The sequence below is a fragment of the Ovis aries genome, chromosome 3 (genome assembly GCF_016772045.2).
Source record: "Ovis aries strain OAR_USU_Benz2616 breed Rambouillet chromosome 3, ARS-UI_Ramb_v3.0, whole genome shotgun sequence".
Lineage (NCBI taxonomy): Eukaryota > Metazoa > Chordata > Mammalia > Artiodactyla > Bovidae > Ovis > Ovis aries.
The window spans coordinates 107,647,860-107,663,554 of record NC_056056.1 but is presented as its reverse complement, the minus strand read 5'-3'; the positions used below and the strand labels follow the sequence as shown (position 1 = coordinate 107,663,554).

The 15,695-nt window shown below is 43.2% G+C and overlaps 1 protein-coding gene across 1 annotated transcript in view; it reads right to left on the bottom strand.

Moving 5' to 3' along the window:
* Positions 1-15,695, bottom strand: part of LGR5 (leucine rich repeat containing G protein-coupled receptor 5) — a 131,813-nt gene that overhangs the window by 24,213 nt on the left and 91,905 nt on the right. Inside the window, exons 5-6 of the mRNA XM_042246516.1 lie at positions 5,704-5,919; positions 3,875-3,946 (exon numbers count right to left, since the gene is read on the bottom strand). Coding sequence (XP_042102450.1) covers positions 3,875-3,946; positions 5,704-5,919 — 288 coding nt within the window. The remainder of the gene's footprint in view (positions 1-3,874; positions 3,947-5,703; positions 5,920-15,695) is intronic.

Here is a 15,695-nt window from a genome sequence, read left to right as displayed (position 1 = left end):
TGAGCACCATCATTCCACAAGTATCTGCACTGAAATGATCGTTAGACTGATTGTGAGAAATTTCAGAGTCAAGGCTCAATGGCCCTGGGCATTAAAAAAAGGGAAGGAGTTTAGGATGGGCATGTACACACTGCTATATTTTAAAAGGATGACCAACAAGGACCTACTGTGGACAGCACGTGGAACTCTGCTGAAGGTCTTGTGGTAGCCTGGATGGGAGGGGAGAGCTTGGGGGAGGATGGATACATGTACATGTGTGGCTGAGTCCCTTCTCTGTTCCCCCGAAACTATCACAACATTGTTAATTGGCTATACCCTAATACAAAATCAGCACTTTTTTTTTTTTAAAGGACATGTACAGCATCGTGAATGTCCAAGTGTCTAGAACACGTGGCCAGGTGTCTGCGGCTGGCCGATGCCGGTCTTCACCTGAACCTGGCTCACCAAGCTGCCAACGAGTGTGTGCCCTCCTCGACCGCCTCTGCTTTCCTGGCCCTGCCTTAACCCTCTGACTTTGGCCCGTCACTTTTCAGAGGCTCTCCTGAGAGGACCTCTAGGAAGGAGGAAGGAAGGAGGCTTTATTCCTGACTCGGGTGCAGTAACCGGCCTTTCTCCCAGCCTGAAGTCCAGGGTGACGGCCTGCTTCTGCAGGTGCTGATATGGTACAGGGTGCTCTGAAGAAGGACATCAGGTCTAGACTATCCACATGGTCACAAATGAGGGTTCGTTTTCCTGGTCTGTGAGGCAAAGCTCTGTCATCCTTCATGCACGGACAGGGAATGACCAGACAATCAATCTCAAGTCATTCGTCTCTCTGTTATGACACAAATGGCTTTTCAATCCCATTACTCACAAGTGCTTTATAGACTTACTCCACGTCTGAGCTACATCTCCATATGAAAAAGTAATTGCCTCCCGATCTCTGGGAAAGGCAGATTTCCCAGATGATGCAGAAAAACCTTTCGGTCAGGCAATCAGATGTGGTTAGATCTTCCTCTGTGGGGAAGAATTGCTATTTAATTTTAAGAGAGAGATAATTTGACCGAGTTAAACATGAATCAAGATTCCTACTTGTCTGGCACAAACCATCCTTAAGCTATACAGCAGGCAGGAAACTTGTGTCTTTTGTGGACATAAATTTTCTTCCTGTTTGTAAGTCTCTCCAGATGCTCTGTTTTGATTAAATGAGGATTGGATCCTTATAAATTACCCGGATTTCTAGTGGAAAGGAAGATGTCGGGAATAAATTGGTTATTTTACCTATCCTCTGGAACCCTGGGCAAAGTGAGGGAAGAGGGGACATAGAGACTTATATGAATTTGCCCTGAATGAATGAATTGCCTGAATTTGCAATCCTGGGTCCTCATGTCAAACATGGGGGAAAAAAAAAAAAAAAAGAAAGACTATTTATGTAAATAACCTATCAAAGCCCATCTTTGTTTTCTGTTCCTATTGAGTTGAAAAGGACTGGAAGGTGCTTTCCATTGCTAAGATCCCCAGTCCAGCCCTTGTGTAATTAAAGGAGAATTTCTAATTTTTCCAAGCAGCTGATGGGAACAGCTGGCCTGTGCCATTAAACTGACTTCAAAGTCCTGCCTAGACACATTCACCTTTGGCATCTCCACATGAGGATGGTTCCTCCCTTCTCAGAGGAAATGCAGTGACTTAGTAACCCTGGAAGGACAGCCGTTAGGCCCTTCAGGAAATGAGTGAACCCAGGTCCGGTTAGATGCTGTGCTGATCAGGTACATATCACTAAGTTCCATATGCAAATGAACAGCGGGCTCCAAGGCCACAGGAGAGGTGTTCTTTGGTTACAGCCTTCTGCTGTCCAGGTCAGAGCTGGTTTTGTAGCTTCATTGATTCTGTGCGGCTTATTTTGTGTGCATGCTAAGTCACTTCAATCATGACTGACTCTTTGTGACCCTACAGACTGTAGCCCACCAATCTCCTCTGCCCATAGGATTTCCCAGGCAAGAATACTGGAGTGGGTTGCCATTTCCTTCTCCAGGGGATCTTCCTGACCCAGGAATCGAACTCTCGTCTCCTGCATTGGCTGGCAGTTTCTTTATCACTGAACCACCTGGGAAGTCCCAGACATGGATTTTGGAGTCAAATTAGAGAAGGAAGCAAGCCTCAGTTTTGCTGCTAACTGACTATGTCATGTTGATAAATAATTTTCAGTTCAGTTCAGTCGCTCAGTCGTGTCCGACTCTTTGAGACCCCATGAATTACAGCACGCCAGGCTTCCCTGTCCATCACCAACTCCTGGAGTTCACTCAGACTCACGTCCATCGAGTCAGTGATGCCATCCAGCCATCTCATCCTCTGTCGGCCCCTTCTCCTCCTGTCCCCAATCCCTCCCAGCATCAGAGTCTTTTCCAATGTGTCAACTCTTCGCATGAGGTGGCCAAAGTACTGGAGTTTCAGCTTTAGCATCAGTCCTTCCAAAGAAATCCCAGGGTTGACCTCCTTCAGAATGGACTGGTTGGATCTCCTTGCAGTCCAAGGGACTCTCAAGAGTCTTCTCCAACACCACAGTTCAAAAGCATCAATTCTTCAGCGCTCAGCCTTCTTCACAGTCCAACTCTCACATCCATACATGACCACAGGAAAAACCATAGCCTTGACTAGACGGACCTTTGTTGACAAAGTAATGTCTCTGCTTTTGAATATGCTATCTAGGTTGGTCATAACTTTTCTTCCAAGGAGAAAGCGTCTTTTAATTTCATGGCGGCAATCACCATATGCAGTGATTTTGGAGCCCCCCGAAAATAAAGTCTGACACTGTTTCCACTGTTTCCCCATCTATTTTCCATGAAGTGATGGGACTGATGCCATGATCTTCGTTTTCTGAACGTTGAGCTTTAAGCCAACTTTTTCACTCTCCTCTTTCACTTTCATCAAGAGGCTTTTTAGTTCCTCTTCACTTTCTGCCATAAGGGTGGTGTCATCTGTAAATCTGAGGTTATTGATATTTCTCCCGGCAATCTTGATTCCAGCTTGTGTTTCTTCCAGTCCAGCGTTTCTCATGATGTACTCTGCATATAAGTTAAATAAGCAGGGTGATAATATACAGCCTTGATGTACTCCTTTTCCTATTTGGAACCAGTCTGTTGGGCCCTAAAAATGGTTATCTTTTTTTTTCTCTCTCTTTCTCACTCTCTTTTTTGGCTGTACCACTGAGAATGAGGAACTTCCCTGACCAGGGATTGAACTTGAGCCCCCCACAATGGAAGTGTGGAGTCTTAACCACTGGTCCCTTAGGGAAGTCCTGGGGCCTAAAAAGGGGTCATAGTACCTGTTCTCATAGGATGGTTGTAGGACTGATTTGAAACCATGTGTGCTGAGTGCTCAGTACAATATTTGGTTAGAGATACACTCAATAAAGGGTAGGTGTTATTACGTTTTAGACTTTTGAATTGCTCCTGCAGGAACCTCCACCGTTTGCTGATGAGATGCCCGTTCCTCTCTGATTGGACAGAGTCTGACACTTGCTCGTCTGCATCCTCTCATTCAGTGGGGAGGGCCTAACTCCTGAATGGTGAGCCTGAGTGACAATACTGAACTGATCCCTGACAGAGAGTACACATTCCTGAGCAAACAGTCCCTGCTCAGTAGAGGACATCTCATTTAGCTTCTAATGATTCCAACTAATTTATCACTCTCGTTAGATTAAAATAAAATCTCAGTTTTATTGTTTGGCTCTATAGAGTGTGTATAGGGGCGTAAGATAAAGCCACTGTAAATATCTGTTTAAAGCTCAGGCAATTAACCAAACCAAATAGCAATTTTGACTTTAAGGCTATTTTGATTCCTTCTAAATAGTCATGAAAACACTGAGAAAAGGGCAACAAATAAAAGGTCAACTCACAAAGTCTCTAGGCTGTGGAGCCCATCAAAGCATTTCTTTCCCAGGGAGTGGATTCTATTGTTATGGAGATGTCTGCAGGAGAACATTACAGACAGTCAGGAGGGCGCATTGCACATGGAAAGTGAGGCAAAACATTTTGATTGCTGAAATCCAAAAACACTTACTCTAGAGAATGCACTAATTATATGTAAGAGATGCTTTGTTTAACATTTCTGTTCGCTTGCTTTAAAGGCTTTATGTCCCATTCACTCTTACCAGAGATGACTCTATACCACAGAATTTAACAGTCACAGTTTTACCTTTTGGGTTTGAGATATCATGGAGTGAATAATAATTGTGGGATTAGCAACAAGGCTGGTATAAGTAAATTCAGGTTGCTCAGTGTGGCTTTGGAATACAGAATGTTAAATAGAGATTCTGACCAACATCGACAAACGGAGGGTGGAGAGGAGGCGGTCTGAGGTGTGCGCAGTTTCCACCAAAGCTGATGGCTTATCCTGGCTGCTTTGCCAGGGTGGGGCCACAGGTTAATAGGAAACAACAATTTCAGCCACAGAGAATGGGGATCAGATTTTTTGACTGCCCAAGGAGATCAGTTATCTTGTTGTATAAATGTGTCTGATTATCATCTTTGGCTCAATGATAAGTCGGTTACGTCAGGGCCAGTGAGAACAGCTGTGTGCATAACCGAAAACTGGACCAAGTCCCAGGGGGATTTTGGGGAAATGGGCTTAAGGGGGCTGGGGGGAGAGAAGAGCTGAATCTCTGTAAATTCATTCCCTCTAGTGGAAGGAAACATTAAGGCACCTACCCAGCTTCTGGTGGAACAGAAGCGTCACCTTTGTATATGAACTACTTCAGGATAGAAATTTGTTAACGTCACCCCACATGTCCGATCCTTTCAGACAAACGTTGCTATCCTAACAAATATATGCTGGCATCATGTGAGATCTATGTGGCACTTATTGAGGACCTTTTACAGGCAACACATGACGGGAACCTCAAAAGATGGAGGAGATGCTGGCCAGCCCTCAAAGGAGTACACACTGCAGGGCAAGAGACGGCCCTATCAACAAGCAAAGTGCAATGACTGAAGCCCGCGGCGGGCTGGGGGCAGGAATGCAGCTAAGGCAGAAACAGTGCAGCAGGCGCTTTTCTCGAAGCAAGCTAATTCTCGAGCCTTTCAAGCAGCTCCTGTTGTCCTCTGTCAGCATTGACTGTATTATATACGTGGGGCATATTGCTGCCCTCTTGAACCGTTTATTTTTCCTACTATTACTTGAGGTCGTTTTAGTTTACTTAAAATAATGAAATCTAGACCTCAAAGGGAAAAGCTTTACAAATGCATAACTTGTTGTTAAGGGTTTGTCCCTTGCTTCTGTTACCTTGGAAGGGGTTCAAGAGGTACTTATTAAATAATAAGAAGGGCATATTTCAATTTGACATGCATTACAAATTAGTATCAGAAATAAGGGATTTTTATTACCGTTGGTCATGGGACTAACTATACAGTGTGGTGATTACTCGTGTAATATACAATAGTTTCCCTGAGAGGTCATATTTTGTTATTTCTGAGTGCCTAGCAGTGCTTAGCAGTTGCCAGGTGCTCAATAAATGTTGTTTAATTCTTTTGCACGATTAGAACATTTCTGAGTTATTTTAGGGGGTTTTCCTCCCTTAAAATGTCCCTCTTCAAAAAAAAAAAAAAAAAATGTCCCTCTTCAAAGTCTGAAGGGCTATCATTCTAAGGTCAAGGTCCCACAGAGAATTACAAGATCTTAGTGAATTTAGAAACTGTTGGGGGAGGAAGGGGAATCAACAAAACTTACAGAACCACCAAGCTGGAGAGGTTTCCAAAGGCATAGTCTGGTATGTGGTGTATTTTGTTCAGGGCCAAGGTCATGGCCTGCAGTGCTGATAAGCTTCTGAAAGCCTGGACCGGGATCTCCGTCAGCGCGTTGTCATCCAGCCACAGGTGCCTCAGGGAATGCAGGCCGTTGAAGCAGCTGGGGGGCACGGAGCTGATGCGGTTGGCATCCAGACGCCTGGGGAAGAAAGCGAGAAAGAGTGGAAAGCAGAGAGCAGAGTGCAGGCAGAAGACAGGCTCTGCAGGAGAACCTCCACACACCCGATCAACAAGAGTGAGGCGGGGCTGGGGCCGCAGGAGCCCGGCATCTGGGGCGTCTGCCTCCTGGTAGCCTCCGCTCCGGGTGCGAGCAGGACAGCTGCTGTGAGATCCCACATGGCTGTGAGTCTCTTCCAGGTTTGGGAGGACTATGATTTCCGGCAAGGAGGTGGCCTCCCCTGGGCTGTAGTGTTTCAGCTGATGAGCCTTTAGCTTTCCTCTTTGACACCAGGAGAAAAGAAAACCCCTCTGCTCCTTCCCACATCAACCAAGTCAGACAAATGCTGTTGCCTTCCTGGACTGTTTTGAAGACACAAAACATACTTATTTTGGTTCACTGAGCTGTGGGAAAAGATTATTTCAGCATTTGAAAAGGACTGAGTAATTTTTACAAGGCTAGGTCAGGGGGATTCCCTGGAGGAGGGCATGGCAACCCACTGCAGTATTCTTGCCTGGAGAATCCCATGGACAGAGGAATCTGGCGGGATGCAGTCCATGGGGTCGCAGAGTCGCATACGACTCAAGTGACTTAGCACGCATGCATGAGTAACTTTTACAAGGCTGTTAGAGATATGCTTCAGGGAGGGGGAGGCGCCCCTCGCCCCTTAGTACTCTGCTGCAAAGCCTAAAACAAGCAGGCTTTCTTGTTCAGCCTAACCAATGGCATTGAGCAGATGTTTACTTTCCTTGACATTTTAAATGAATAGTAAAATTAATAGCGTTCCCAGTTTTTGCTTGCTTTTTCTACACATCACTTTTTTTTTTTTTTAATGGGGAAATCCATCTAAAAATAGGTCTAGTTAATAAGCTGCTGCAGCTTCAGAGCCAGTAGAGGGAGTGCAATACATTTATTTTACCCTAATCCAGCCTAGAAGTGGCTGTAACAGCAATGCCTTAACTTTTCTTATTGAAGTGACCAGACAGACACAGATTGAAGTCTTCTGTAAAGTGCATGAAACACAGGACCCTCGACATTCAGTTCTGCATCCACCAGCCCTCACTTTTTCTTTTTTTCAATCTGTTCTTAAGACTCACACATTTATTTGCATTTTCAAAGCTAGGATTTAAAAAAGAAGAGTTGCATTTTAAGCAGTGCATGTATTAGGGAGGATTAGAACATCACGAGTGGATTTTGAAAAATGTTTTAGGAAGCATTTAAGACTAAACAGATGCAGGAAGCACTCGAGGATCATGAAATAATCCCCTGCAGACCAAATTTAAACAGCTTAGAAGCAGCATTCTCTGTGGTAGGGAGCACCTCTCCACGAAAAGTGGCTTCCCCACTTTCGGTCACACATGTCATTCCACTCCTGTTCTGGCCCCTGCTTCTCCTGACTGAAGGGAGAAGGCATGCCCTCCAGGCCCCAACCCAAGCTTTTAAATTTAATTTTTTAATTGGGGGAAAATTGCTTTCCAGTGTTGTGCTGGTTTCTGCCATGCCACAATGCAAATCAGCTGTAATTATACCTATAGTACCTCCTTCTTGTGCCTCCCTCCCCTCCCCCACCCACCCCTCTAGGTCAAGTTTTGATGCTGAAATAAGGTCACTCGGAACAAACAAGTCTGATGCCACAGTCCACTCACAATCAAATTTCCAGGAGAATAGCTATCACTGTAGGTAGCAGACTCGCACTTCCAGATATCTCGAGGTGCTGTCTACAAACAGAACAGGAAACATTCAGGCAAACCCAACATGGTCCCTTTCCCTCCGTCCAGCAACAACATGCTCGGCCCATGTTTAAACAAAGTTCACTCTCATCAGAGCATGAGGAGGCGCTTGTTTTTGTTTGACTAGGAGTAAAGCACATATGTAAACTCTCCTTAATGACTGCACTGATTAAAGCATGAAGACGTTATTTAAATGCTATGAATTTCCGAGTTTTTGTTGACATATTGTCTGATGATTGCCAGTGGCTTATGCGGTGAAACTACAAGTGGCTTCTAAGTCCTGAAAAGGACTGACCTTCAAGTTCATTGCAAAGGGGGAGCATGTACAGAAAAGGCTCTCTCTGCATTGAGTCATGGGCTTGTCTTTTCCAATATTTAAGTTACTACTAAAGTTTCTGCAGGATCTCAAGTGATTCTGGCATCAGTTCCCAAAGTTAAAAAGCCCATTTCTCTGGATAAATGTCTTTTATGAATCACTTCTCCCCCCAGTAAAAAGGATGTAATCTGGTTTTCACACCATAATCTTAGAGCAATGTACTATTTGAAACGAAATGAGTAGGACTGGGCAATTGTCCACATTCCAAATTCTAACACACCCAGATCTGTTACTTGGCATCCTGAGTGTGGCACTAAATGTTTCTCTGTCTCAGCAGTTTCTTCATCTAAGAAGCTCCCCATAAATATACTCCTTCTCATTGTAGTGTTTTGAAGTCCATGTCCATCTGGCTGCAGTGGTCCAAATCTATTTCAGAGAGTGGTATATTATTCATGCTCAGAGGTAGTAACCGATTTAATCTTAACAGAAGATCTCAAGACAAATCTGAGTGTGGAATTCATTATTCAGCCACTTGTACAGGTGGTTCTTACAGAACAAGGTTAAGACTGTGGACAAAGCAGGGCAGGGCACAAGTTGTGCCTATTCAGTGAGTAAACAAAGAGCTCACATTATGTCAACCTGGTCTTTAGAGGCAGCTGGACATTGTCCATTCACATACTTGAAAAATGCAACACTGAAGTGCTAGAGTTTAAGGAAAACACCACCACGCGGTCATGAAAACACATGTAGGAATGTCAGGAGCAGCAAAAACAACTATGTATGTAACTCCACTGTTTAAGGCTTTCTTTGTCATCATTCCTATTTCCTGCAAATCACAAGGGATGTGTGTGTGTGTGTGTGTTCAGTCATCTCAGAATCTGAAAAAGTGAAGGAATTTGGGATGAGAAATTTTGAGTCCAAGTCAAAAATAACAGCTATATGACCATGACCAAGGCAACAGACCTCAGCTTTCACATCCATAAACTGGGGGGAGCCGCTCTACCTAACGGATGGCTTTACGATCAAAGAAAATGATACAACGAGGCTTTGTAAACCATAAAGCCCCTTAATGACTTTACATTATTATTGCTTGAAGTGGGTTAACAGTTGGTGTTTTTGTGCTTTGACATAGAAACCAGTCAGAAAAAAAGAAGAAACTCACATTTTCCCTTAGTCAAACACTGGCTACTTGAGTGTCACCTGTCAGTAAATTTCAGTTCTGAGACATGCAGACAACTCTTTCATCCCTTGTAACAGAAGCAATGAAGTGGTGTCTGCAAACAGACTTAACAGAAGTCACCCTTGCTTTCCAGCCTCCAGTATTATCACTGGAGGCTGATACACACGTAATTATCACTACGTGTGTGTGTGTGTGTGTGTGTGTGTGTGTGTCAGTATCACAAAGGGCAAATAGTTTTGTTCCTGTTACATTACTGAATAGTACGTCTTCATAGTATTGCCTTCTATGAAGGCAAAGGAGAAGTGATGACATATGGTAGAGGGCACATTGCCAGAGAAAGTTTCTAGCAATGATCTTGGCCTTGAAATATCCACTGATAATATGGCAGAAGCAGCATAAAGCCTGCAAGCAGGCGTAGCAAAATAAAACACTTTAGCATGGCCCCATCTTCTTTCCGACAAACAAACCTCTTAATTATGATCTTGAAATGCAGTATGACATGTATGGAGAGAGTAACATGGAAACTTACATCACCATATGTAAAATAGATAGCCACTGGGAATTTGCTGAGGGGTGGGTTGGGGCGGGAGATGGGAGGGAGGTTCAAAAGGGAGGGGAATCTGTATACCTATGGCTGAATCACGTTGCTGTTTGACAGAAGAGCAAAATTCTGTAAAGCAATTATCCTTCAATTAAAAAATAAATAAAACAAACAGGAAAGAAAAGTAATGGCTATATGGGAAATGACACGCATTGTATGCACCATTTGTTATAACTTACAGAAAATGATAGATAAAATAACACTTCACTCTACTTCTTAAAGTCGCATGGAACCACCTACATAAGGAATGTATGGGAAACTGGAAAGTGCACTGAATTAGGAGAAATAAGACACAGATTTAACTCAAGATTGTCACTTATTAATTCTGAGATCAGGGAGCATCCTGATTAATTTCTCTGAGGGTCAATTTCCATATCTGTAAAGCAGTATCATAACAGGTCACAAAATTATTATGGGAATTAAGTGACAAAAATGTATGTGGAAGGATTTTGTAAGAGGTAAATCACTTTACAAATGATAGGCTTTTTATGGGAGAAAAAGTTTCGCATTTAGGAAATGGCACCATTCCCCGCTTTCCTGAAGTTTCTTTTTTTTTTTCTGAAGGCCTTAATCATTTGTAATGCCAAATATCTCTATAGTAGATTGCCTTTTTTTTTGTCATGTGAACTGGCAGGATGACTGATTTTCCACTCACTGTACATCCTTAAAGTGCATGTTTTGATTGGTGTTATAGGAAGGCTTCCCTCACAGAGAAAAGGAGATACACAGATCTTTTGTGTTACTCCAGCAAAGGTCCAAAAAGGCCTCAAAGGCTAAAGTGGCTGAGGAGAAAGAAGATATCATCTGATGCCAGAACACAATTTTTATTAAGTATGAGCTTTTGCAATGTCACTTAGAGGACCACAGCCGATGAGAAATGGATCTGTTCTGACTTTGGGTGTATGTTGAAACAACTTCTTCTCTGGGGAAGGACTGGAGGGCGGGGGCTCCACAAATGCCTACAGGGGTTTTATTGGACTAACTGCTGGGCCCAGGGGGCTGTTTCTCACGGCCCTGGGTCATGTCTTCTCATCACTGGCATCCACTTCAGCCTGATGGTCTTCAGTAACTTTGAATATCCAAGGTAAGCATTTGGAGTCGGGATAACTTCAGTCCCAGGAAGTTTCTGGGTTACTTCCCTGTGAGAAATGTCTTGCCAACACCTCCACCCCCCTCAAGCATTCTTTAAGATCTGTGTAAAAATATTCCTCTGGGGTGGGTGTGTCGTGCTGCCTGCAGAAGACTAGACACATTAATAATGGGTGTGTTGTGGGAAGGTCACGCTGGTAGCTGAGTGCAGGAGGAGCTGGGGGACAGGAAGTGACTAAGGTGGTTGTAGTCATCGGGGTGAGCAAGGATGCGTGCTAGAAAGAAGTGTACAAAGGTGGAGGAAGGCCTGGGATGAAGGACATTAACTGAATAAGTAACCTGGCCAAACAGGGTGACTTGGTAGATATGACCAGAAAGGAAGGCACGGAAGCTACGGTGGCTCAGTGTTCCGGGCAGCTGGGCAGACGGAACTGTGCAGGGGTGAGTGTTAGCCAGTGTTAAATAAATGAAAGACAGAACAGATCTGCATGTTCACTGTGAACACAGGTCTGCAATATCAATGCATGTGAGGTAATGGGCAAGAAAAAAAAATCAATTTTTAATGTCAGGAAAAAGCAAAAAAAAAGTTATTTTCTTACCTGCTCTCTGAAGTTCTTCTCTATAGCTTCCATGCAAAAAAGCTTACTTTTGCAATTTTTCTCTTTTAAAAGGAACATGATGTTAATCTGTTCCACACTCTTGAAAGGAATTTTTGCTTTATAGATGGCATTATGGTAGAGATCAGTGAGTTGATGAGGTCACTCCAGCTACTGTTTCTCTAGAAAATAGACCTTTACATGTATCTTGTATATGCTACCTTGTCCGGTGTATAACACAAACTTATATCTTTGAGAATATCTTTGATAAGCCATTAACTACAAGGAAGAAAGCGTTAGTCAAAAGCCATTGATCTTGGCTAATTCTCATCTGAGATGACTGTAATATTGTCAATTATTAACATGGATGACTCGAGGGGAAAAAGGGCAAAGGTGTGAAGAATGTTGCAGCTGCAGCTTTAATGCAGCTTATGGGGACTCTTCCAATAAACAGACCTATGAAGCATAGCATTTGGCATAGCTGTTTTATAGTTGGACGAGCATTTCTCTTCTTTTAAATAAATGATCAACTCTCTTGTACATTTTGTGAGGAGACCACTTTGAACAATTCCTGGGAGTCAAACTAGCACAGTCATTTAGTTCATTTATAACATTTTAAGAAATGGGAGCAGTTTCAATGATTATCCTACTTTTGCTACTAAATGAAAAGTGTATAGTTCTAAGCTTGTATATGATACAATTTGACTAAATCCCTCAAGTCTTTGTTATGGTGAAATTTTACTGCTTAGAAATTTTATTGCATTGGAACCAGTCGGTCATTGGAATCGAATTTGCCAGATCATTTTGATAATAATACTATCAAGATAGAATTTTATCCACATGAACTCTTATAGATTGTATTGATTTATATGAATCTTCGTAATCAAATGAGTCACTTTTTGTTATTGTTTTTTAACATTTATGAAGTGATGACAATGTGGAATTCAACTTTCTAGTGAAATTTACCATCTATAACCTAGGAAGATACTAAGCATACGAATTCATATGAACACCATGATTGCTTACATGGGGATTTCTGCTTCTATCTTTCTATTCTCCATCTTATTTACTGATAAACTTAATGTAAACCAGGAAGAAAAATTATTGCTTTAGACTTACCTCTGAAAAGGTAAAAAGGTTTTTTCCATCTCTGCAACTTGGGGAGAGAGAAGGTGTACAGGTTTATGGAGGTATAATAATTTAGAGACGAGTCAGCTGACTTGTCTCTAAAGTGAATGAGACAAGTGATCTCACACCGGATGAAGTGTCTAACAGAATCAAGCTTCTGTCTCTCTGGTATCATTGGGAAGTACAAGATTCCAATGAGAAACATATTTTAAAGTCAATTTACATGAAGCTGCTCAGTTTCTTCGGGGAAGGCGATGGCACCCCACTCCAGTACTCTTGCAGCAGCAGCTCAGTTTCTCAGAGGTTACTACTGCTGTGAATTTTTTAACAGGAAGATGACCCAGAACGAAAGCACCATGAGTATTAACTTCTTTTGTTTCACTTTTCTCCATAGAAAACCAAGACCTCTTTTTTGTCAGGGGCATCATTTGTCTCCCAGCTATCAGCAGAGTCTGAAATCTGGGGGTCATCTTCACAGCTCCCATTGCTTTCCAGACAATCATTCTCCAAGGTTTCTCCATTTATCTTCATCTCCAAGATTGTTCACTTCCACTGCCTAGTAAAGTGTCTTATCTCTTCACACCTGGATTATGCAATAGCCTCTAGCTGGTCCTTTTGCCTTTGATCTCTTATCTCTTTGATTAATCCTGAAGGCTGCTGCCAGGTGAGTCTCCCTAAAATGGGGCTCTTCCCTGTTTTAGGAACCCACAGCTATTCCACATTGCCATTCCTTTCAAATCCCAACTTTTTGTTCTGATATTCAGAGTGTATCCACCTTATCTGGCCCAAGTTTTTTCTTATTTCTGTGTCCCATTCAAGCCCTTCCTCAGCTCCGTCCTTATTTATTTTTGGCTGTGCTGGCTCTCATTGCTATGCGGGCTTCCCTTTGGTTGAGGAGAGTGGTGCCTTCTCCCGTTGTGGAGCATGGGCTCCAGGGCATGTGGGCTGCGGTCGTTTCAGCACGTGAGCTCAGTGGTTGCGGTTCTGGGCTCAAGAGCGCAGGCTCGGCAGTTGTGGAGCACGGGTTAGTTGCTCTGCAGTATGTGGGATCCTCCTGGACCAGGGACTGAACTCACGTCTCCTGCGTTGGCAGGTGGATTCTTCACCACCGAGCCAGCAGGGAAGCTCCCCACAGTGCTTCTGAGCCTTGTCTTCAGAAACAACTCTACTCCCGCCTATCCAAATCTCCCCAACCTGAGAATTTTATTACTCTTCTCTGAACCCTTCTCTTGAAGTAGGGAGTTCTTGCAGTGGGGTTAAAACAACAGAAACGCTTAATCTTGTAGATCAACTTCTAAACCCTTCAAGGAAACAGTGGGATGTACAGCTCAGGAAGGGCAGCAGGAAAACCAGAGTACAGAGATATGAGTTGGGAGCCAGGGAGACCAGTGAGTGCAGGCCACAGCCAAAGTGGGGAATCAGCTGAGCCTGAGCAGCTGTTTAGAACATCACTTAGAGTTTGAGGTGTTGGCTCAGCTCAGCAAATATTTCATGGGGACTTCCTTTGCAGGTACAGTGTGTGGTGCTGGAGATCTGGCAATAAAGCGGGCAGACATGTTGCAGTCTTTATGGAGCATATTTTCTAAAGAGTAGTCAATCAAATCACTACAATAAAGTATTAGGTAACAGGAAATGCATGGTAGAAGGACCTAACTTAAATTTCACTTCTCTTTGAGATCCAGGTCTGGATTTCAAACTGCCTATGTGACGTCTCCGAGTTGTTCGTCTTCAGATAAGACATCTAGTCTTGAAAATGTTCGAGACCAAACTCATCTCCTCAAATATAGTCCTCTACTAGCATTTCTTATCTCAGTGATAAGCTTCATTAAGCATGTGATTACAGAAATCAGAAAGTTAGGAAACATCTTCTACATCTCTTTCTCCTTCATTCCTCATAGTCAATTCATTAGCAAATACTAGTAATGTTATCTAAAATTTTCTCAAATCCACTTTCCTTTTTTCATCTTTACTGCCCCCATCCTGACAAACTTCTCCTTTCTCTCTTAGACTATTTCATTAACACAGATCCGATCATGCCCTTTCTGGCTCAAAATCTTCCAGTGGATTCTCACTGCTTTCATAATAAAGTCTAAAATCCACGACATGTCCCAGTGTGCTTTCAAGGGGTCTGGACCCCACCTGCCTCACCAGGCTCTGGTTGCACTTCGGCCTTGCTATTTCAGCTTCAGCCATGCTAATCTTGTCTCTGATTCTCAATGGACCAGTTCCCCTCTCCCCACACCCCCACTACAAACTTTTGCACATGTTGTTCCCTTTGCTGGAAAGTTCTTCCCTCTTGTCTTTGTCTAATCAACTTTTCCCTTTGCAGTAAGGACAAGTTTCCCTTTCTCACCTATGGTTTCCTTCATCAGGAAAGTGGAGACAAGTTCCACATCCCAGGTAATGAGGGAACGGACAACCAAATGCTCAGGAAAATACTGAAAAAGCTCTGACTGGCCCACGCATGAATCAATATTGTTCTCTTCCCGTCATCAATTTATGGATTTCTTTCCTGAACCTCCACAGCCACATGCCTAAGCGACTATGTGTTCCCATCAGGCTCCTTTCCCTCTTGTTAGCACATTTTATTGTGTGCTCATTCTCTTCAGGGGATTCTCTTAGGAAGACAGGACAGAATAGTGATAAAATAGTAAGACTTTCGAGGTAGAAAGGCCAGAGGTCTTACCCGATACTCCCCTGTAGCCTGACTCCGTTAAAAGACAAATGACCTTCGGGAGGCTCAGTAACACCTCTGAGCTTTCTCCTCCCTCATCACTAAGGAAGGGGTGACCTCAGATCCTGTCTCACAAGGTTGATTTTAGGGTGAAGTGAGATGATGCAGGTAAGAATTTGAATAAATATGAACAGCTTTTGAGCACTTCTGGTTCTATCTTTGTCTTGTTCCTAAACTTTACTGCTTCTTATGTGCCTTTTCACAATTCATCCAGCCCCCATTATTCCAGAAAGGGGACACTCTGCCCCATTTACAGTGTGCCTTCCCAGAGTCGGCATCCTTTCAGCTTCTCGGTAGTCCAACCTACTTTTCAAAGCTAAACTTTATGTGACACCACGAGATGAAAGAGCTGATTTTAGTTCTCATTGCATAACATCTATGTTC